The 24,585-nt window shown below is 34.5% G+C and overlaps 2 protein-coding genes and 1 long non-coding RNA gene across 7 annotated transcripts in view; 1 reads left to right on the top strand and 2 right to left on the bottom strand.

Moving 5' to 3' along the window:
* The window catches only part of LOC149531126 (uncharacterized), a 35,687-nt gene extending 12,668 nt beyond the window's left edge, over window positions 1–23,019 (top strand). The window contains exon 2 of the long non-coding RNA XR_016359118.1: window positions 22,658–23,019. This is a non-coding gene — a long non-coding RNA (uncharacterized LOC149531126). The remainder of the gene's footprint in view (window positions 1–22,657) is intronic.
* The window catches only part of LOC149531125 (cold-responsive protein kinase 1-like), a 37,326-nt gene extending 13,110 nt beyond the window's left edge, over window positions 1–24,216 (bottom strand). Inside the window, exons 1-5 of one of the 4 annotated variants that reach the window (XM_089811212.1) lie at window positions 23,893–24,216; window positions 23,629–23,744; window positions 22,544–22,754; window positions 21,814–22,051; window positions 20,887–21,037 (exon numbers count right to left, since the gene is read on the bottom strand). In XM_089811212.1, coding sequence (XP_089667338.1) covers window positions 20,887–21,037; window positions 21,814–22,051; window positions 22,544–22,754; window positions 23,629–23,744; window positions 23,893–23,953 — 777 coding nt within the window. In that variant the 5' untranslated portion in view covers window positions 23,954–24,216. Of the gene's footprint in view, window positions 1–20,886; window positions 21,038–21,813; window positions 22,052–22,543; window positions 22,755–23,628; window positions 23,745–23,864 lie in introns of all 4 variants that reach the window. The other 3 variants (XM_089811210.1, XM_089811209.1, XM_089811211.1) reach the window with 3 other exon arrangements.
* On the bottom strand, window positions 16,978–18,270 carry LOC149531127 (uncharacterized). Of its 2 annotated transcripts, none has more exons than XM_089811213.1 (3): window positions 18,054–18,270; window positions 17,655–17,883; window positions 16,978–17,539 (listed from the first exon to the last, which is right to left on the bottom strand). In XM_089811213.1, the coding sequence occupies exons 1-3, from the start codon at window positions 18,260–18,262 to the stop codon at window positions 17,324–17,326; spliced, it is 654 nt and encodes a 217-aa protein (XP_089667339.1). In that variant the 5' UTR covers window positions 18,263–18,270; the 3' UTR covers window positions 16,978–17,323. The 2 variants fall into 2 exon arrangements, with proteins under 2 accessions (XP_089667339.1, XP_089667340.1); XM_089811214.1 differs by having other exon boundaries at window positions 17,423–17,539; window positions 17,690–17,883.
* Window positions 24,217–24,585: the final 369 nt, after the last annotated feature.

Raw genomic sequence — 24,585 nt, 5'->3', positions numbered from 1 at the left:
AGGGGAACCCCTTTCAACCCAACAATTACCTTTTTTGTGTGTTTGTCGGACTCCTTATAGATCTTAAACGTAGAGGATCCAATAGTCAATCTTTGACAATTTTGGCCAAAAGTGCATGGTATATGATGAGATGGCATCCTATACTTAGGTACATGATGCCTAGGCGTCCTATACCCTCCAAGAAAACTTTAAATTCAAATTCCAAGTCAGTATTGTAGGGTAGTTTTTGCTTCTGCTCATCACAAGTTCTTTTTTGTTTGCTTGTTTCTACTAAAATTTGTCATCTAGCTTATTTAGCCTTCTATCTTGCATCTAGTCATTCCTATCCCCTCAAATCCAGCTCATATTATTTCATTATCAGTGGATCATTGACTATTGGTTCATCTTCCTTCTAATTGTGCAATTAGAAAAAAAGGTGGATCACCTCTCCCTCTTATCACTTCTATCCTCCACCTTTTCCTAATTGTATAGGGCTCAAACTACTAATATGGAAAAGAAATGAAGTATTGTTCTTGCAACAAATCAACTTGGCATTCTATTGATGAAAATTTCATTTCCTCATATGAAATATGGTAGACCATTCTTGCTAAGAAGACTTCACAATGTAAGGATTTTGATCCATTTAGGTAACAAGCTCCAGAAACTTTTACTCCTAATTGTATTCTCACAAACAAAGATTATTATGTCAACACTAGGGAAGTTTATTAACTCATAATTGCCAAATCAAGAATAGATTCATAACACTAATTTTTGGCAATGGTATCCAAAAGGTTAGATGATCTTTTGCTGCCAATTTCAACACATCCATCCCCGTGCATAACACTTCGGTGGATAAAGAAGGGAGATTCCACACTTCTAGTTATTTCTTGTTAAGTGTTCCATCAAATTTGTCATCAAGCCATTCCAAGGTATAGTTGACCGTGATGTCAATCCCTTCAATTCATCAAATCAAATACATGAAAGTTGAATCATCTTATCAATATGGTCACGAGATTGTATTTGATGACTTGAATGTGACGTTACTCCCTTCAATTCATGGAATATAATACATGAAAGTTGAAACATCTAATCAATATAGTCACAAGATTGTATTTGATGACTTCCACAAGAACTATCAAAAATACAAGGACAATAAAGTGCATCAAACCAATCCTTCCTCTCATGGTTCTTCACTATCTGGTAGACCAGTAACTGAATAGGTTAATTAGCACAAGTGTTTTAATGGTTACATAATTAAGGATGCCACGGTAAAAGAATGTTTGTAAGCTTCCTTCTAAAATGACAAATCTCTTGTTGATGTGTATTTTGATAAATTTGAAGAGCTTAAAGAGATCGCTTTGTTGATGTCATCCACATTCTAATGAACTAGCATATAGTTCTCAATTGCCTAATCGAGTGGCTTGCCAGGTTACTGCCATTGTAGCACTAAGATGTGTCCAGACAAATCAAGATATTCAATTCTCCTTGCACATCTTCACCCATTGTTTCAAATAAAGGGGATGGTATGTGAAAAATAGTTACAAGGTTTGTCTACAAAATCATTGTGAAGAAGTATACCGAATTTCCAAGATTGTTAATCAATTCAACTAACTTTATGGTGCCAAGTACTTCACTAAGCTTGATCTGATTTCTATAAATCACCAAGTGTGTGCGGATCCCTATGATTTGTGGAAGACATCTTTTAAGACAATACTTGAACTGCACTTGTCGTTCATTCCTTTCTGGCCTCATCAGGGCATTGCCCACATTTATGTGCATCATAAATGATTTTTTGTTTACCCCATTTTGGCAAATATTTTGTGTACCTTGATGACATCTTGATCTAGAGCAAGTCCTCGAATGACTCTACTAGCACACTAGAAATTGGATCATCTTCATCAACATCATCTCCAAGAAACAGTGACAAAGTCCTCCTTTGTGAAACCTTGGTTGTCTATCTAGGTTTACTGATTAAAGTGAATATAATACATAGGGTCACATATTAGCGAAGTTTATAGAAAGCTCATTCACAACTACCTACCTTTTTCCTATCCTCTAAATTAGCCCACTAGACAAATGAATATAATTGGAGACCATAGGCCACTCACCTGTTTATTCATTTAAAAAGGGATCTTTTCTCTACTTCATGTCTTGTTCACTTGACTTGCAACAAGGTTTACAACTTGAAATTGATAGCTTCCTGATTTGAAATAAGCACAATACTTAAGTAGGGAAGGCAATCAGTGGTATATCACCATTAAGCATTGTCACAAACCAAGTACAATTGCAGCACATATGACAGAATTTTATGCTTTGATCCAAGTAATTGAATCATAGCAGAATTATGCTCTCAATGTCAATGCAATTTTGCATGTCAATCACCAACCCTTTCATTTTTGAACTCCCAATTGAAGGGTCGACAGTGATTTTTGTGGTGGGCATCTTGCATTCAACGATTTAATTTGGGATACAATATACAAAAGGCATCATAAATAGGGTGGCACCTTTCTTTACACATCCTCCTCAAGTAGTTATTGTTTTGAATACTTGATGTGAAATATATAATGAGCGGATATATTGTTACTCCATTAATACTCAACGTGGCCTCAGTTTTCTAACTTTACAACATCTGCTTTGGTGAACCAAACACCTTCCCTTGACTATAATTTTCAGTGTGGTTGGTTGTACTGGTTCACTCAATTTTGTGTTCCCACTGATCCTTACTGAATTTTATAAAAGGAAGCTCACACACTCTTCCATAGATATAAAACTCAGGTTTGCTGAAAACTTGACAGCTCTCAAAATTTTGACCCAAGCATGCAACTTTTCAAAAAATTCAACAAAACTCAGCAAAAGCTCAGCAAGTTAAAAATAAATTTAAAAAATCATATAGTATTATTTAAACAATATATAAAATGTAAGTATAAGACATGAATGTTAATGAGGCAAGAGAAAGAAAACTGTTGAAAAACCATTCATATCAAGTGAATAAAGTTTAAAATATTTTAAGAAAAAAATAGAAAAACAAATTGTGCTAGTTGACAGGTTTCTAGCAAACACTTGCAAGAAACTCTACAAATCTTGGCAAGTACTTGCTACAAATTCACCAAGCTAATCTAGCTTTCAAATTGCACAAGTACTCAGAGTTTTAAAAACTAGAATTTTCCCACAGAAGGAATGAACGACTCCACATAATATACCATAAAACTAAAGCTGATTAATGCAATTATTAGACCTTTGAGGGGTGATGATGGGAGATGACGAATTTCATGACATCAATTCCAAGGGAACTTTAAGTTGATCAATCTTGAACCTGGTTTCTGAGGTATAATGCCACAACTTGGATCATATCCTTGGCGAAACATGGTCAAGTTGAGTTACTTAGGTCTTTAACTAAGAAAATGTGTAGCTTGATATGGAAGCCCTTATCCAAGCCATGATGCTGCAAAGAAAGATAACTTATCACACACTCTCCAAAGGTTTTGCTTACAAAAAGTTCTTTATATCAAATTCATCAATTGGTGGTTCCATTGTTTGTCTGTTTTCTGTTGGTTTTGTTTATGCTTAAAACATGGCTAACACAATTCAATTCAAACTGTGATTAATTTTGTTTGTAGCTCATACAGTATGAAAGACGTTTGAAGTTCCTTGCTGTTTCTTACTGCATCATGTTTTTCCTTAGGTATGGCTCTACTAACATAATCCAATGTTAACCCAAGTTTCCAGGAAGGGTTCGATATGGGGTAGGGGTACGCATTTCCAGATTCCTGATTTTTCAGGCCTTTTTTTGGGACAGCTAACAGACTGCAAAGGGGATGGCTAAATAAAAAAGAGAAGACTTAATATAGGAAAATTTTAAACATCCATATGATAACATTGATGAATCATTCATATATGTATTATAGAGCCTTCATACATAACATTTGTGTCAAATTGAGAGTTCACGAGTCCAAGTCGAACAAATTAGTAAATGTGACAATGTCAAAAACTTCATTCAAATTGCTTTAGTAGTTCATTGTCAATATGCATATGATATTAAAAAATTAATATACAAGTTACAAACTATCATATTTTCTACAAGAGTATTAATGGAACACAACAGATCACTCTGAGTTTGCTTATGCGCCTAGAACTGATGCTTTAACAAATGAAGCTAAATACTCTTTATTTAGTTGAAATTTGCTGCCTTTTACTTCCCATAACTTTGACACTATAAGATATGAAAAAATCAAGACAAAACTTATAAATGGTCGTAGAGTATGTGAATCCGGCTTTTTAATGTCTATTTGTTTGCAAAATTCCAATACTATATTCCCAATATATAGCTCTAAGAAGAAAATCTCCCATTTGTAGCTAAACGAAAAGCAACTTGCACAATATTAACAGTTCTATGATGGCACCACTGGCTTTGAGTGGTAAAATGGTGGCACTCATGCTGAGGGGAGCTTTTTGGTTGTGGTGATACCATATAATGGTTAGATCGACCAGCGAGTGAAACTCCAGTGACCAATATGGCAGTGGACCCCACGTCATCCACTACAAACTAATACCAAATGGCACACAAACCATCGCACTGTATCAAAACTGTGAAGGCACAATGCAAGTGAATATTCCAGTGAGATTTTGAATGCACAAAAATGGCAGATCTAACAGCATTGTATAATAGCTATATGCCCATAGAAGAATTTATGGATTTCTAACTAACAAAGTCTACAAACTCTCCCAAGAATGCTCCAAATTTTTTTGGCACTCTAACCTATTGAATTTGCTATTGATTTATAGGTTTTTGGGCCTTTTCAGCTCAATTGTGAGATCTATTTGGCACTAGAATGTACCATTTGGAAACTCTTGGCTGAAACTCTCCAAGCAAGGGAAAGCAATTGCAAATCTGAATGAAAGCTCTAATATCATGTGAGAGCTGTTGATCAACCCAATAATAGCCGAAGGGCCACCAAAAACCAAAACAACCTTCCACACAAGGAAGAAATGCCATGAAACCAAAAAACTCATTTGATGCAAAAATGAAACTGGTACAATATGCAATGAGAAAACCTTTTTATAGAGACAAGGATGAAACCCTAAGACATACTAGTATCATGATAAGTCTATTAGTTCAATGATATTAGACACAAAAAGTAAATGATCTAAGCTTGAGTATATAAGCGTGAATAGGACCTAATATGAAAATAGTTAGCTAATGTACTATGTTCACGCTACTATGATGTATTCAAGAGTGGGAGGTACAATGTTAGCGAACCAAGCAATGGAAAAAGGTACGCAACAAAGCCTTGTTCCCTTCTATTGCCAGTTGGTCACTATGTACGTGTGTGTTACATCCCAATTTTTTACCCAATTTATAATGTTCATATAGTTGTTGAGGTTCACGTGAAGTCAGTTGATAGTTGAAATTTGTTATAATCATGCGAAATGGTAAGATGGTTAGTCGTTATAATTTCATATGAAGATAACATGCTAGTTAACCTTTATGATGATATTTTGAAAACTATTTCAGATAGTTGGTTATTTATCATGAATTCATAGGAATTGAAAAGGCGGTTAGCCATTATGATCATTTATGATTAATAATTTGTTATGGAAATATGATTTAACTGTTGAGAATTTCCTTGTAGGGAGCACGTCAAAGGGGTGGGAGCATTGTCAGAAAAGAATGGGGCACAGGGGCACCACCATCACTGGGCAAATAGGTATGAAACCTTGAATCACCATGGCTAAGGGTATACGACTAGGCAAGCAAGAGTGTACATTGGACAATACCATGAGCTATTTGGACAATCAATAAAACATTAAATATTTTAACATAATCAAATATTGTACCCATAATATGTGTGTGTGTGTGTGCACATAAGTATAAAAGTATGTAGCCACCATAGTATTAAATTATTCAAGCTCATCTCTATTAACATACATATATATAAATATGCCTATAAATTGAGAGGATATGAAGATAAAATAATCTCCCAAGTATACACGTATTTAGATATGTGAATCCTAATAGGTATAACCTTTGACAAAATAATAATACGATGTCACCATTCAAAATTATATATATGTGTGTGTGTGTGTGTGTGTGTGTGTGTGTGTGTTTGTATGTGTGCAAAGATATAAATGTAAAATATTATAAATTATTCTTGATTAGGAGACCTTCGAATTCTTTCCTCATAATTATAAGTCTCTATAAGAGGTGAGGATTACACTTGGCATATCTTTCTTTTATCGGTGAGCCAAGAAGCCAGCTTCTTTTTTAAACTACTGCAAGAGTCGTGGCTTCTTGGAAGCCTTTATATTATTTCTGTATGTCTTTTGCGGGACACAAGTTTAGGAATCAACCTCAAGTTCAAAACTCTACCTCTGGTTCTCCATTAATCTTCTCTTCATTAATTTTTGCGTTTGGATTGAATACGCATCCGAGTCACTAAATATCCTTGGAAGATCCTTGTTCTTGAGCTCTGCAATCTGAAACGCAAACTTTAAGAGCTGGTTGTACGGAGTCAAGCAGAAAAGCTCCATATCTCCTTGATTAGGTTATGTGATTAGTTTTCCCAATTCTTAATTGGTATATGTTTTGCATTTGATAATACAAGCAAGGAATGTGTCAACAATTTCTAAATATCAATGTTTGTCTGTGATATCGAATAGTACATTCGATGAAGCAATCTCACCTTGTTAAGTTTGAATCAATTACATATGATATGCTAAGTCACCTCTTTGTTCTAGTTGGATTTCAGTCCAAGTTCATTTCTTTGAAGTTCCTTAAGTGAAGTTCTCAAATCTTATGAATTGTATTGTGGCAGTGCTGAATTTATATTATCTTTCTCAACAGCTGAGTTTCAGCAGTGAGTTGATATCCTCTGAGATTAGACACCCAAGACTCACCTGGCTGGTTGGCCACAAAGAGGGTGAAAAGGTGGAAGAAAGTTCTACAAGAACAAGAAAACGGAATCAGATTTGATATGATAATTTTATTACTTTTAAAGAACCATTTAAATAGCTCGTGCTGTCCAATTCATATACTTTGTTGTCAAGTCGAGTGGTGGAATTAAGTACCGGAATTTTCAGTGGACAAGGTGTTCTATGTCTATTTCGGGTAGGGAAGGTCTTTCTAGATAGAGAAAGTCTAGGGATAAGTTTAAGGTCCGTGGTTGAAAGGTTAAGCCCCTGACAATGTTTCCCCTCTCCACAAGATGTCAGGACGTACATCAGACAAAGATAAATTAAGCATTCAAACATTTATTGGTAACAGGTATTTTATTTTTATGATGTTTTGGATTGATTTATATCAACAATTCATTTATTTCCTTTAATGAAAGTAACTTTTCTCATCAATGTAATTGGTAACCAATTAGATCGGTTGATCTTCCAACTAAACGTGGAATATATCTATATGCAAGAGATAGGATTATCTGATGGATTTTTATTTTAGTTTTCCATTTATGTGAATAATGAATATAAGCATATTTTCTAACTGAATGTTATTGCCATAGTTAGCAATTGAAGGAAAAGGAATGATACAGTGGTATTTGATGCCCTAATTCATACAACGGTATTTGATGCCCAAAATGATATAGTGGTATTTGATGCCCTAAACGATACAATGGTATTTGATGCCCTAAATGATACAGTGGTATTCGATGCCCAAATTGATACATTAGTATTTGATGCCCTAAATGATAAAATGGTATTTGATGGTAATAGTGTTTTGATAAAGTGGTATAGCTATTTGTTCCTAAGCGGCATATATGTATTAACCTGGGTTTTGCAGAAACATCCCTAGACGGATTTCAATTTTGAATTCTACGATATGTAGATTTTTCCTTTGTTAAAATCATTGATGGTGTTTTCAAATTGTTAGTTATGAAATTTTCCATTTAACTATTTTGTATCTATTAATTTCATTCCCATGAACATAACTATTATAACTGTCTTCCTATGAATATGAAGTAATAACTGTATTTCTTTGATATGCTAGTTGTTAGTTAAGAGCCGAGAAAAGTGGATGTTACAGTGTGGGTCAACTTTGTTGGCATATAACTCTAATATGTAGGATTCGATCACTATTTGTGCTTGAGATGTATGTCTAAGTAAATCTTTGTATGTAATTATATATTTGCGGGTGAGGGTACTTTCAAAGAGCTTAGAGAAACTGGGTACAAGTCAACTTGTGCACCCCAAGTCATTGGCCTTATAAAGATCCTCATTGGCAAAATAATAGAGTCCAACTAGTAAGTGTGAAAGTTGGTTCTTCCTCACATCACATGTGGCTGGGATTGTATTGCACCATTGAACTTAAACCAGGATCCGAGCAGCCTTATGGAGGGATTGTACATGTCAAGTCAGAAACCATGAGAGGTAAAATGCTCATATGAATTATTAGTAATTAAGCGTATGGTACAATTTCCATGTTTTCAATTTATACTTTGATATTTGATATGCAATGCTGATCCCACCAGTCTGTGTATAATCATCATTGCATTCCTCACAACTTAAGAAGTGAGTCCATGTAAGAATTTCTCTACTTGTTTTGCTTCTACTATAAACTAATAATGGACTAAATGTAAAAATTAGATGACCTATATCAAATGGGATTTTGAATTTGTATACTCCTGCCCTAAATTGTATGTAGCTTTCTTAGGCTATGATGCCACTAAGAAATGAACCTTGCATGGAATGACATTAATGATCATATACATCATGATTTTACAACTGTAACATCATTGTGTAAATTGCACTGGTTCTTTGTAGCTTGTAGAAAAAATAAAATAAATTGCATTGTAGCAAAGACTGGTTACTCCAAGCACCTTCGATTGTCTAATTCAGAAAATCAATCCAACAGATAAAAATACAATTTATTTTCAAGTCCAAATACACAATCCAAACCCTGAATATCTACCACATAGATTCATTATAAAAAGGAAAACAACCACCCAATAAGGAAAAAATTATGATTAATTCTTAAAGTGGTTAGAGTGCAGGTTTTTTTATGTGTCGATAAATATTAACAAAATGCTAACTTTGAAAATGATGAGGACATCTAAGAGTTGTCATGTACCCTAGTTGCATATAAGGTAGGTTTCCCTTGTTTGGTAAAATAATGTTCCTTCTAAATCTTTTGTTTTCTCTAAGGCTTTAATATTTATTTGTATTATGAATTTGATTGCTCTTATTCTATAATTATGAATCTGCTTATTTGTGCTCTATTTTTATGATTTTAATTGCTTTGCCAATATGTAGTGTGGTTTTATATTGTTTGCATGGATAGTAAAGTGTATGAGGACTCAGACATATTCTCAACTTATAACCATCCCTACTGTCGCTTATAATGAGAGATTGATAGGAACAACCCAAGTCCATGGAAATAGCTTGTAAGACTCGGAATTTTGAAGAGGAAGATAGCTCGGAGAATTCTACTAATTGTCAGTCCACAAATCACTTGAACAATACCAAGATGGAGCCTTTGTACTTGACCAAGGATGCCATGCAGGGAGATGTGGACACCCACCATGCCGAGGAGACTAACACCTACATCAATTGTCAGGCCATTGCTGTGGACTTGGCTGCCCAAAAGACTAAGGTCCTGGATATGGAGAAGAAGGTGAGCCATTCTCAGTTTATCTTTAAGGTCATGCACAGGTTAGCCACCACATTCTGCTTGATGCAGAAGAAGGTGTTGGGTAAAGATGTTGATGACGAAGGAAATAATAAGGAGCAATTTAAATTCCTTACTGAAGACTAGGGTGGTATGTTTGCTTAGCCACTTGCTGGTTGTTTCCAAGCTTTTAAGTTTTAAGAACTCTAAGACTTTATTACATTTGGTTTTATATCTCTAGACTTATTCTGATAGTATGAACTGGTATACTATTAATGACTATTAATGTGTTGTTAATAGCTCGTTGAAGCTGCCTTCAAGTTGTTTTGTCTATAGGGTCAGCATCCTTATTTTGTTTCTTTTTTATTAAGTTGCCGCTTCGAATTCTAGTTCGGATGCAGGTTTGAAATTTGGGTTTGACATTTGCTCCTTTTTTGGGGGGGTTGGGTTCGGGTACATTTTGGGTTCATCCATACTAGAATTTTTTTTTAAATTATAAATATATATATCATAGTTACGAGACTCAAACTCACCTCTGACTCAGAAAGTCAAAATCCGACTCAAACTCGAACTCGACGACCAAACTCCGCAAGGATTTGGAAAATTGAAAAACCCATGAAATTCAAAGATTTTAAGGATTTTAAGATTTTTTCATGCATCTTTTAGTCAATTAACATCAAATACACAATAATTGAAATAAATAGAAGCTACTTAATACACATACACACTTTTGCATAGATCACATAAGTATAAAAGCGAATATCTGAAGGAAAAAAGTGATTAACACAATATAAACTTAAAGTAATAAACATAGTGTCACTACAGTGTCAAATGTCTACAATATTCATGGATTACAAAATCCATGGTATCAAAAGTTCAAAACATATATCAAAATAATAGCTAGAGTGTAGAACAGTAGAAGACTAAGGCTCATAGTAGCTTATGTTCTCCTACGAGTACACCTAAGATAAGTCATGGAAGACTGTAGAGCCATCCTCTCTCCCCGTGTCTGAGGCTGGACTTCATCCTCATCCTTACCCACATAATCCTCATCATCAAACTCGGATCCATCACTCCTAGCCTCAGGGTCCTGTACTCTATCTCCTCGCGCTCTAGCCTCCTCGATTGCCATCACTACTACCTCAACCTCTCGATCCACTTGATCAACCCACTCCACATCTTCATCTGAAGACAGAATCAACAATCTTAGTGTTTTTCACTCTGCATGTGGATCAACATCCTCTAATACAACTGGTGATGTATCAATGCCCAAGATTTGTCTATGGCAAAGGTGAAAGTTGTAATGAACAAAGACAAGATCATTCAATTTTTTCAGTGCCAACCTATTGCACTTCTTCGAGTGTATATGCTCAAATAGACTCCAATTAAGTTCGCATTTTGATGCACTAGATGGCTGACTCAAGATGTGAATCGCAATCCTCTGTAAATTTGGACTTTGACTTTTATCAAATTAAAAAGGTAATAGAATTAGAAATTAGGATGTAAAATCAAAGATTTTTACCAAGCATCAATTTTGTCCTATTTTTCTTGCACAACTCCCATGCAAATAAGTCCCCTTGAGCTTTCTTAAACAACTCAATCTCACGGACTACAATTGTTCCAACTCTTGAATCAGGGGACATTCTCTCTACAACATCATAGAGGTCACTCCACACCTCATCATCAGCCTTGAAATGTGGGTTGAATTGGTATGCTGGATTAAGGAAATAGGTCACTACATGCATAGGCCTGTGAAATAGATTGTGCCAACGTCTATCAATGACATCCCATATAGGCCCATACCTATCTCGATTCCCTGCAAAAAAAGAGCGAATGGCCTCCACCCTATCCATGCCCTCATAAATGTAGCCCATTGAGGGCTTCTCTCCATCAGTAGTTTGTAGGAGAACAACAAGCGATTTTACGAACTGCAATCATTATGAAAGTGTAATGTCCCCATTTTTCCCAACATTGGAATTTCAAGGATTAGCCTATTATTGTGATCCTCGTAGGCTAATTATTATGGATAGAGCGTCTTCTGTGGCAGTGGCTTGGCTTGAGAGGGTCTTAGCTTCTCCACAATTCAATAAGCTTGGGTTGGTCTTTGTTTGGCTCAGATTGGACTTCGTTTGGGCTTAGTTTTGTGTACTTGTTATTTGTGGTAAGTTGGGTGTTGATAGAGATGGACACTTTCTATTTTTGAAAAGTGCATTTGGTCACATGGAGAAATAATAGGTATGACTCCTATTTCAGACGACATATTTAAATGATGAGTATTTTGAGAGTTATTATATTTTTAGTGGCCAAATTATTATTAATTATTAAAAGGCTTATTATAAAGTTATAATTTAACTTTATAATTTCACTTTAAGTTGAGAGTTGAGTTATCATTGGAATGTGACATTAATTAATTAGTTAAGCCAAGTCAAGTGAGAGAATCTAAAGGAAGCTTCTAATTAATATTGTGTGGTGAAGCTTCTTAAGTGAAGTTACATTTTGGCAACAAAACGAAATCTGGAGGTTATAAATACAAGCCCATTTGTTGAGAAAAACATGCTTGAATATATATTTGCTTTTGTTGCCTTTGTGGCTTTCTGAGATATTGAATTTTGTTGCCCTTGCTGAAGTATAAGGGAAGCTAAGAAGTGTTTTTGAATCATTGCTGAGGTAAAGTGATTCCATTTAATCTCCCTTACTAATATTATTTGTGGTTGGGAGTATTACATTTCCATAGTTTGATTGGCATCTTCCATTACTATACTTACTATGGCTTGGAAGATATATGTTGGCTAGAGGTTATCTATATTCTGCCATTGATTGAGAAGAGGGCTGATAACTAAAGAAAATCTCATGCTTTGGCACACCTAGGGTCTAGAGTTTGGCATCATTTCTCAGAGTTTTGCTGTAAGTTCTTGTAGTGTCCGACCCTAGTTTACATTCAGTTATTATTGTCAAACTCTTTTAGGCCAGTTTATGTTTATGCTTGATGTTTAGTAGCATTATTTTCCAAATTATTGGATATTGATTTCATACTGAGTTGATTTTATGATGAGACTACTTTGGTACTAGTTACTTCATGTATTGGTGCAGAAGCACCCCATCAAAACTAAGTGATCAAAAGGTCTTCTAGGCCTTCACACTTTTTGATTCTACCATATTTTTTAATTAGGCTCTTTCTTTGTATGTTGATCCTATTTGTTTGATCCTTGAACAACCTTTGGTGTTTTTATAAACCAGTTGTTTCATGAGGTCACAAGGATCTAGTAGTCTCCTAGGGTCATGTTAAAGGTCTTAGGAAGTATTAGAGTCTTTTAAAAGTCATGTTAGAATCATAGATCAAAATAAGTTGCATAACTATGACACTAATGCAACATTTACATTATATTAGTAACTTTTTGGTTGTAATAAGTTCGCTCCAATGGTCACAACCTTCAAATTTTGGTTGGACCAATTGGAGGAAGGTCTTCATAAGCCCTTACAGGAAGGTGGAAGACATATGGATGTAATATTTGCTTTTGAATCAATAAAAACCTACTGTTTTCCTGCAAAAACTTTGTTTTTCTGCTTATTGTACGGATTGTACAGATATAGGTGACTGGAGGATCAGGTGTTATTAAAGTTTGATGAGTTAGCTTTCAAATGAGCCCACTCTGAGCCCTTGAAACGCCAGGAGATTGGAGTTATAAGGGCTTTTGCAAAAACTGGTTACAAACCCTAACCACCTAGGGTTTTGGCTAGAAATGACAATATCTCCCATTCCCACTGGTAGAAAAATCTGATTTTCAAGGAAATGGGAGATATGCAAGTGTATTATATGATTCTGGAGGTTTTAGGGCAGGAGCAGTTGGTGGCCGTACAATACAAGCAAGAATGAGTTGGCATCTCTATATAACAACTCTGCCGATCGCTGTGATTTTTGAGAATGCACACCTTGGGGGTTGAGCCAGATCATGAAACCTTGGAATCCTTCTATTTATGATCCAATCTAACTATTCCTTGTGTTGGTCTTGCACTGCACTTCTTATTTCTAGTAGTTCCTTTGTAAACCAAGCCTGATAGGGGCAATTAGGTCTATGGTGGAATGTTATTTTGAAGGGCTGAAATGCAATGTCGTAATTTGTCCTTTTGGGAGTATGTGTAACTCAATAAAGGGTGCTAAGAATGGTGATTTGTTCTTAAGGTCCTTTGGAAGATTTTGCATTTAAGGTACAATTTGGTTTTAGGAGGGCTACTAGGCCTTCCTGCATTCTTAGGACAAAATATTGGAGTTGGGTCTAACTTGTTGTTGGGCAGTGATTCCTTGATCTTTTGAGCATGTGTTCAACCCCTAACATGTTGATAGATTCAAAGTGTGTGAAATTCACCATTTGAGGGTGAAGAGTCAAGTTTTGCCAAATTTGAGTTGAATGGATCAGGAGTAGTCCTTTAGTGATATTCTTATTCAAGGGTGCAAAAGTTTGGGTGTGTTACTAGTCAAGTTGGGTTGGTGTCAGCATAACTTAGGTTTGTTGTCGTTAACCCCTTAGCTCTACATCATGTATGCATGATTATACCTTGATGATGATTATTTACAGTGATTTCAATTATTTGATGATGTTAGTTAGATGGATTATTTATACGTGTTTTCTATGGATACTTACCCCATATACATGTGTATAGTGTGCATGTATGTTTTCTTTATGTATGACGTTTCTAATGTGGTTAAGGAAGGGAGTCGTAGTCACCTGCTAGTGGAGATCTACACGATGTATTACTTCCTACCATTGCCTATTTAGTTTAGAATATGTGTTTGTACATGCATAGATTTTATGTAGATGGCAGGTACCGACTATCAACTTCCCTGAATTGCCAAGATGAGCATACCCTATCACAATATCTCAATGTTAAGAGAGGGGAGATAAATTATTGAGTCCAAATCCTAACCCTTAAACCAATTGTCCTACAAAATTAGGGCAAGTATCTGTGATGATTACCCTTTTGAATTTGTCATAAGACGTAAATTCATGATTATAACCCTTGAGTTTGATCTTGAATGCGGTATTTTATGATGGGTCTCCATATTTCGTCTTGTAGGTCTTTGGTATTTTTTTGTTAATTAAGTCAATTTAAAAAGTTAATTAATGATTTAATTTAATGGAAAATTATTAAGATAATTTCAATATTTAATTATATTTAATTAATTGAGAAATTAATTAAATAAAAAGAATTAAATTTAAAGAGAAAATTATAGTTTTAATTTGAGAGCGTAATTTAATTTAATTTAATAACAAAATATTTAGGAGATCATTTTTAAATAAATGCTAAATATTATTACTTAATAAATATTTTATCAAGAAATGCTTCGAAAATTAATTGAAGAGTGAAAGAGAAATTAATCTATTAAAGATATTTTAATTTGCAAAAAGTGTGCATGGATATTCAAAAAGTAAATAAAGAGTTAAAAGATTGTGATCAACGAGTTCCCTCGCGTGATCACACAATCAGTTCCCCGAATTTAGGGGAGAACTCCATATCAGAGATTGGGAGTTCATTTCGCAAGGACCGAAATTTTTGGAGCAGGGATTTTCAGATAGAAGGTTTTGAGAGAAAAGGATTCTTTAACAATCTTCGGGTGGTTGCGATTTAGCATCAGAATTAGGTAGAGCCTCATGTTTTATTCACCCAATGAATTATGTTATTCGACATTTCTATCTACATCATGGTTGTTGAATCTGTTTTCCGAAATTCTTTTGTGATGATCTTTCATTGTGATTTACTGATATTCATAGCGAATTCTATCTGTATTATGCGAATTGAGAGAATAGAAAACCCTCGTTCTGTAGATTAAAAGTTGATAACTTAATCATGAATAGTTTTGAAAAGAAATCGAAAATTTGGGATTTTAAATTTTTGACTGGTTTATCAAAATTTCTCTATCAGAGTAATTGTATAGATTCTTTTGTTAAAAATATATATATAATATATATTTTAAAAAAAAGAATTATCAGATTGTGGTTTGGGTTTATTTATAAATAAATCAAAAGCGATATTATACGCGGGGGGAGGGGGGAGTTATGAAAAATATATATATAAATTGTTTAAGTTGGGGTGGGGCTACCAATTCCCACACCCCACACCCTGCCGCAGCCATTAAAGGCTACACACAGGTGGTACTGCTACACGCAGCAATAGTACTATGTACTGTTGCCACCTGCGGCTGTAGGGGATTATAAGTCGGCGGGCCTTAAAAAACAATCTCCTTTTAAAATTTGATTTTTTTTTTTATTAATCTATTTAAAAGATTAAATTGTATTATATTTAATTTATTAAATTTTTAATTTAATTAAAATTTAATTTAGTTAAAATATAATTTAATTAAAAGTTAAATTTTAATAGGGTTTTATTAATATACTTATTAATGATTTTTTTAAATTATTAATATATGATAAATAATTTAAAGGGTTTTTATTGAAATATTATTGTAAACAATTAATTTAATTAATTTAGTTATTAATTAATTAATTGTCCATAGGACATTATAAAAGAAATTAATCATGCAAATTTCTATTTAAAATTTGATAATATTAAATAATTGCCAATTAATTATTTAATAATTATTACATAAAATTTAAGATCTTTTTTGAGATAACTTTTGTTTTGCGAGTTATGGTAATGATGTATTCACACTTAAATGTGAAAATGGGTTAAGCTTATGGGGAAATATAGTAAACTTTATCAAACCAAAAACGTACAATGAAATGGAAACATAAACCTTACTGTAAACTCAGACAGTGCGTCTTCAAAATCAAACAAAACTGTGAATTACACTGTTTATTAAGTTTTTTCTTGTATGTCGGATTTGGGGAATGGACTAGAGTGTTGACCAGTCCTAGGATGGTTACCAAAGGCTCAGGAGTTTTGTGTTTGCGATGTCATGATGACGATTTGATCTTTGATCTTTTAAACTCAACCATGGTAATGTGTCTGGTATGCTTTATGATGAGTTTGGATCTATTGTTCATTATTGCTTTTAGTGTTCTTGTGTGATAACAAGATGAATGGTATGACATATTTGACTTAATCTTTAAGAATCCCAATCTCATTTCCAGTTGTGAAGCCATAATTCGAGAATTTTGTACTTGCAAAACCTGATTACAATATTAGTAGAGGTTCTTGGGATTAGAGAAAATTGGCTCTAATTTTGTAATAATTAAGGGTGGAATTTCTTGGAAACAAAAGTTGTAGTTGTGAAGCATCTAGTTACGAACTTCCTTAGTTCTATTTGTGTGAGCTTGATTGGGTTTATTATAGAAAGTTGGAAGAGAAACAATCAGTTTTAAGGTTTTTTTTTTAAAAATGAACAATAATTTATAACATAATTTAATAAACAAATAAAATTGAAATGAGGACAGAAAGGAAAATTACCGTCACAATATCAACAATCAGTGTTCAAAAGGAAGCCTCATCACAAACGTGATCAGTTGCATCAATCCCTGCAGTGGTCTTTGCATATGATGATGCAATCCCTCCTCACTAACAAACATGCGTCTCAAACCTCTCTTTGAATCAAGCAAAGATTTCAATGTGAGAAAATTGGTTGCAAATCTAGTGACCCCTGGACGAGACAACTCCTTTTGGTCATTGTGTTTCCTCTTGAGGTTGAGGACCCATGTACAATTATATATGAATTTGCATACACTCCTTCCTTGCTCTATAATTGTTTTTATCCAAGGGAGTTTACCAAGATCCTCTAATATAAGGTCAATGCAGTGAGCAGCACAAGGGGTCCAAAACATGTGAGAGTGTCTCCATAAGAAACTTTCCTGCAGCAACATAATTTGTTGCGTTATCTGTAACTATCTGCACCACATTCTCCTCACCCACGTCTTTTATCACTTCATCCATTACCTCACAAAGATATTTAGCATGCTTTGTTTTTCCTGAGGCATCAATTGATTTCAAAAAAAACCATGGCACCTAAAGGAAAAAAAAACAAATTACTATAGTGATCAATGATGAATCATAATTTATAAACTTAATCACTTAAGTACAAGTTCTACTTCTAAATTTTTAATGTCTAAGTACAATTAACTGATGAGGAGACAAGAAAGTTGAAGAGTGTTCTACTCCTATTAGGCCAACCATCAGTCATGATGGTGCAACCCTTCGTCTTCCACTCCTCACGCTGCTCCTTGATTGCCCCTTCTACATCAGCCACCCTTTGGGTGAAAATAGGGCCTCCTAGCTCGTTAGCACTAGAGGCTTTGAACCCCAAACCACAAACAGTAACAACATTGATTGCAATTTGCCAATAAGGGGACCTAAAACAAATTAAATAAAATTTAAAGTTAAACAAATTAGTATATTATAATTAAATTTGAAAACAAAATACAAATTAAAATAAACAAATAAGCATATTATTGTCTCTTGAAAGTTGAAACTTGAAAGCAAGAGAAGTAAGACATAAGTTAAAATTTAAATAAATAAGTACCTTGCTGCATTGAATGAAATGTTGTTGTAGATGAAGAAGTCTCCAAGTGCCAATTTTGCATAATCATGTTTCTCCTTGTTCCAACCCATGCTCTCAAGCAATGGTTGTGCACCTGGAGCCATGCGTGGAACAAACATGGAATCAAATGTCGATCTTTCCTTACGAATGCAAGGCCCAATGGTCACACTCGTAGAAGCAGTAGCATCCATAGGTGGAGTAGGGGATAATGGAGAGCAAAAACTAGAAGATCCCTGTTGGGCTGGTTGTGTCATTTCTTCTTATTGCTTCTTTTTAATTATTTTTTCTCCATTTTATCCTCGAGAAGAGTTTGCGTGTCTCGCATAACATTCTGAGGTACATCTTTGCATTTTTTAGCATCATGCCTGGGTATATGTGCTAGGTGATACTTCAATCTATTTATGCCTCCCACATTATATACTACACCGCAATGCCAACATGTAACAACTCTCTTTTTGTGGCCCGGGATGACATGTTTCCAAGCCCTATCCCTTGCTATTGCAGTTGGGTCTACTTCAGGGTTAAATGCAGCCCTAGTTCCACTTCCAGAAGGCTCACCTTGAGGCATGATGTCAATGTGTTTGTTGCTGCAATATGGATATATTATAAATAGAAAGAAGTTAGCATCAAATCAGATTTTTAAACTTTAGGGCCTTCTTACTTTGTTATCAAGATAAATTAGAATAAATCTAGATTCTAAATAGTAGATAGTAAAAGTAAAGACTAAAACAAATGTAAACAAAATGGAAAGTAAACAATATGAATGTAAAACATATTAGAAACCGACACAAAGATATGCAACTTGTTGCTTACCTTTTCAAATTTGCACAAAGTCAAACAATGGAAATGAAAGTAAGTTTGTAGAAGCCTCCTCCAAATGCTCCCTTAAGCTCCTCTCAATACTTAAGTGCAAGCTACAAAGTTGCACAAACCATCAACAATCGATACAGGAGAGCCAACCGATTTGCAAATTTCTCTCTCAAAACCCCAATTCTCTTCTCTAACTCTTTCCTCTCTATCACAAGCATAAGCAAATGGTGGAATGACCTTTCTAGGTCAAATAGATGTTATAACAACCGAAAAATTGCAACTTAAGTCCTTGTTCATTTTAATTTTTGCGCTTTATTACCTTTGTTGTCGGCGAGAGTCCTGAGCTCAAGACTCGGCAAGTCTGCCAAGTCCTTGGACTCGATGAGTCCACGTGGACTCTGCCAGGACTCAGCTGAGTCCGATTCCAGAGGCCAAATGCCTCAGAAAGTCCGCCTCTGCCTCGAACTCGCAAAGTCTTGCTCACACTCACAGAGTCCTGGAACACTAAATATATATATATATATATAATTTTCCTTCAAGCTTATATCTATATCTCTATATACATTTATTCTAATAATAAAAATACAATTAAAATTATATCTCTATATACATTTATTCTAATAATAAAAATACAATTAAAATTATATCTCTATATACATTTATTCTAATAATAAAAATGCAATTAAAATTATATCTCTATATTTATATCTCTCTATGTAATTAGAATTATTGATGTTGGCTTTTATAGTAGTGTCGTTTTAATTTTCCATGAAAGGCTATATATAAATATACTATCCTTCACAAAACAAGAACCTATTTCATTGAAAACTAATGATGATGCACAGTGCAGTCAGGAGGAAAATAACATATAGTTTCAGATTAGCAGACTTTTAATATGGGCGGACCAAATGGAATGAGCGTGGCATGACCAGATTTCTTCATTGTGCAAAGATGTTCCATTTTCAACATTAGGAGGCCATCAACAGTGGAGGAGAATTATTATCCCAGTTTGGATAGCTCTGTCCCAGAATTTTTATTGATTTTTGTTTTTTCTATGTGCTTATTCCATGTAAGGGAGGTGTCAGGCAATCTGTGGAAGTTGTAGATGAACGGATACGATGCGATGGAGATCTTTAGAAGATTACCAGTGCCCTATTTGGTGAGACTAAAAATAATAATAATAAACTTAACTAAAAAACAAAACCTGCATCAGCATAACAGGAAAGTCGGTCAAAATTCGCTGGAAAAAACATAAATATGTCTCCAAATCGTCAGGTGAGGTCTGAAGCTGGTCAAAGTCACGTCACATTTGACTAGGGTTCTGCATGGCAATTTTGCAGTGAATTTTCCAGAAAAAATGTGAATCTGATACGAATTCAAATGTTTAGCGAATTGACTTCCGAATTTGGGGGTGGACCAGCGAATATGGTAACTTAGCTTTTTTATATCAAAAACACAATTCCATCAAAATATGTAGACTCAGATTGTATCTTTTTCAGTTCTGCAATACGCTTAAATTGTATTTCACCTAATGCAGTTCTAGGCAGTTTTACAAAGGTGTATTGATATTTAAAGTACTCGTAGTCAAATAATGCCTTACCATATAAATGCTGAATTATGGGCCTATAGTCGATTACTCTTTGAAGCGCATTTTTTATATTAGAGTACTTAGGCATCATAAAGGCCAAAGTGCTAATGATAAAATACATCCCATTCTTGATATCTAGGACAAGTATCTTTGGCTGCTCAGTCATATTTTATTGCTAGCAACTTCAGTCGTTACAGATACTACATTAAATCCTATTTAAAAACAAATCACACATCCTTTCTGATACTAAATGTGCTCACAGTGTCACATTATTCTTTTACAATCAATTCTCCAGGCATCACAACAAAAGATCTCAGTTTTTTGAAATTCCCACAAGAAGCATGATTCGGAAAAGAAAATTCAGATGCCAGGATTCATGAGCAAGGAATCAAATAAGGGAAGACATCTTTTCATTACCATTTCCAAAAGGATTTGCTCTTCAACTGGTAGGCTTGTGTCCGTATTGCTTCTGCCACTGATAATTTCAAGTACAAGTACCCCAAAGCTATATACATCTGCTTTTAATGTCAAGTGTCCACGCATGGCATATTCTGGAGCCAGATAACCACTAACCAGTAGACAAGCACAAAATACAAAAGATTATTTTTTAGTCTTTACACTTGTTTTATGAGATTGATAGAATTACTTTTCTTTCATGCATTTGCAAAACTATATTAAAAACTAAGCTCCTCCCTGCATAGAATTTATTCAATAGATCATTAGCATCTCATATTAATAATGAAATTACAGTACGATAGAATGAAAATTGTAGATTAAAACTTTGATAAGTAGGAGATAATTTCCACAGCTAGTCAAATTGTGATATGAATATCAGGATTTAACTGTGTGATTTTGAGTCAAACTCGATGACCCATATTTCATGAGTAGTGATTCAACATGAATCCATCTCTCATGAGAATAAATGGAACACTTAGCACTCATTGGATCTAGGTGATGCTCACAGGGGTGAAGCACCGGGACTTCCCGGGAGGTCACCTCCCGGGAAGTCCCGGTGCTTCACCCCTGTGAGCATCACCTAGATCCAATGAGTGCTAAGTGTTCCATTTATTCTCATGAGAGATGGATTCATGTTGAATCACTACTCATGAAATATGGGTCATCGAGTTTGACTCAAAATCACACAGTTAAATCCTGATATTCATATCACGATTAAAACTTTGTTTTGAGTTTCACTACATGCATTAATTGGATTCACTATTTGCTGGCATTTTTTATTGTAATTGCAATAATAAATTATGAAAGACAAGCCCATTAGTGTAAAGCCAGGATTTTTTTTTTGAGGCTTCATTTCTATGTAAAATTGAAAGTCTAAGCAAGACTTACAGTGTGCCAGCAACTCGCGTACTGAGATGTGTAATATTATCTGGGAAAAGTTTAGCCAGACCAAAATCTGCAATCTTAGGATTGAGATCCCCATCAAGGAGTATGTTGCTAGCTTTAATATCTCGGTGCACAATACGAGGCATAACTTCATCATGAAGATATGCAAAACCATGTGCAGTTCCAATGCAGATTTTGGACCTTGCTTGCCAATCCAGGTTTATTGTCCCATTATTGGAACCTGACATGTTGCAACCAATGTTATTTTCACAGAAATCCTCGGTAAATAAGATTGTTATTCTTTTTTCATAACTTAAAAAATACATTTCTAATCGGCCTCCAACAAACACCCAAAGAAACATAGCCAGACCCTGCATACCATCTTTTAGAATTGACCTATTTTCTCACAATAGCGTATCATCTGCTCAAAGAAAGGAAGCAATCAACATTATTTCTCAAGATTATAGTTATACCAAGTAGGGAATGTGAAAGGCTTTTATTCTCCAGGTATTCATACACCAAAATTCGATGATCTTCTTATATGCAACACCCATGTTATTCTTTTTTCATAACTTAAAAAATACATTTCTAATCGGCCTCCAACAAACACCCAAAGAAACATAGCCAGACCCTGCATACCATCTTTTAGAATTGACCTATTTTCTCACAATAGCGTATCATCTGCTCAAAGAAAGGAAGCAATCAACATTATTTCTCAAGATTATAGTTATACCAAGTAGGGAATGTGAAAGGCTTTTATTCTCCAGGTATTCATACACCAAAATTCGATGATCTTCTTCTATGCAACACCCATGTAGCTTGACAAGATTTTCATGTTTGATTGCAGAAATTGCAGATATCTCTGTTGCGAACTGACGGACACCTTGTTCTGATTCGGCAGAAAGCTGCTTTACTGCAACCTCTGTACCATCCTTTAAGACTCCCTGCAATTAAAGTGTGTGTGTCAGTGGAATAATTGAAATCACTGAAGCAAAATTGTATTTCCTGCAAGAATTCTTTCATTGGCTCTGCAATTTAATAGTGTCCAGGAAAGCAGAATTTATATTTATAACTATAAATGTTTGCTTATTGTCAATTACATGGGTTAGAAATGTTAAGATTGATTTCATGGTGGCTCTAGAGGTAATTAATCTATACCCTCGTCAAGGTGTTTATTTGATATGAGAGAAAAATGATTGCTATTTTCAATTTCAGAGTGTTTTGAATTGAATTTTCTCGATATTGGCTCTTTTTCTCAGTCTAGGAAATAAAAACTTCAGAAAGTGTCCAATTACTGTTTTTCTTCATCGATGTGACCAGCGCTGCAAGGGGGAATTGCAATGAAACGTTTGAAGGTAAGGATTTTATTCACATTACGTATAACCTGACGAAATTAACTCTACCTCCAGTGCATATTCTATAGCAAACTTAAATCCCTCAACAGAAATTGAACGGCTAAAAAATATCATAGATTTATTTAAAATATTCTAATAGACTATAAAATTGCGATGCCTTCTAGGTTACACCAGTCTGTCTTGCACAAAAACAAATTGGGCCATATGTCTCTTGATTCCAAGAACTTGAGTCGCGTCCACCCATCTAACCTTGGGAACGTATGTAAACGAGTTCAAGTGCTAAGATTATTTGAATATCCTTGGATATGGTGAGCCCTTACAGTTATACACAAATCAATTTACATTTCCTCCTATATAAAAACAGAATACAAAATCGACATGTTATCTGTCTATAAAATGCAAAAGAAATCAGATACACCCTGAGGGTTGAACATTTTCTTGAACAACACGCTAGGTCGCATACCTTGTACACAGTTCCAAATCCTCCAGCACCTATCCTGTTTTCTGGATGAAAATTCCTTGTTGCCAGCATGAGATCCTTATAGGAAAAAATACGAATACCCTGAGTGAGAGAGAAATCTGCTTGAACGCGAAATCATAGAAACTGCTATATATTAGCATATACCCAAGTCTAGACCAATACAACAACACAAAACTTCCATTGAATTTCGCTCAACAGCAATTAAAACATGCCATAACCTGAATGAAAATGCAACAAAATTCATACTATTTTGGGATTGCTGATCCCGTCTGAACATCGCGCCAAAACATTTCAAGTACGAAAGCATATCTGCAATCGTTCCAATTTCCAAGTAACCTTAAAATTGAAGTCTTCCAAGGAATTTGATAATTTGATGGGCAATATCAATAAAAATTTAAAAGGAAGAAGTGACTGAATGGATGAATGATTTAAATAACGTCTGTCTGGCCAAAGCGTTCTATGGAATCATCCAGGACAAAAAGCACACTCTCCATACAAAGGGTCCAAGAATTGAATTGAAGCTGCAATGAATATCAGTCTTTGACCTTTATTTGAAGAGGTTTCACGACATGTGTGGGTCGTATCGGGTACTTAAAAAGTCTTGGTGGATGACCTCCATCAAAAAAAAATTATTATTAAATTAATTTATTCTTTTGTTAACTGTCTTTCCAAAAAAAAAACTTAAATTGCTTTCTTTTTTAAATATCTCTATAATTAGATGAATGCTATTCCTTCATCCAACTCTTCACATATTATCTTTCTCACTCTTTCTTTGGTATGATCCATCTACTTCTTTTTTTCCCTCATTCACACTATGTTTTGTGCTACAGTATCCATCTATTTATTAAAACATTTTAATCTATAAAAAATAAAATTTAAATTTTTATTAATAAAATATTAAAAATAAATCTGTATTAGTCCAATAAAAAAATCATGATT

Source organism: Cupressus sempervirens, chromosome 11, assembly GCF_028749045.1.
Source record: "Cupressus sempervirens isolate cs-2001-9-10 chromosome 11, ASM2874904v1, whole genome shotgun sequence".
NCBI lineage: Eukaryota > Viridiplantae > Streptophyta > Pinopsida > Cupressales > Cupressaceae > Cupressus > Cupressus sempervirens.
Note: the sequence above shows the minus strand (reverse complement) of the source record. Positions and strands in the feature narration are given on the sequence as shown.

Bases quoted from the DNA above. Each gene is read 5' to 3' on its own strand.
- LOC149531127 (XM_089811213.1), bottom strand. From the start codon at position 18,262: ATGGATGCTACTGCTTCTACGAGTGTGACCATTGGGCCTTGCATTCGT. The intron at 17,884-18,053 runs GTACTTATTTAT...AATTTGTTTTAG, and splicing joins ATTTCATTCAATGCAGCAAG to GTCCCCTTATTGGCAAATTG. The intron at 17,540-17,654 runs GTTAATTGTACT...TTTTTCCTTTAG, and splicing joins ACTTTCTTGTCTCCTCATCA to GTGCCATGGTTTTTTTTGAA.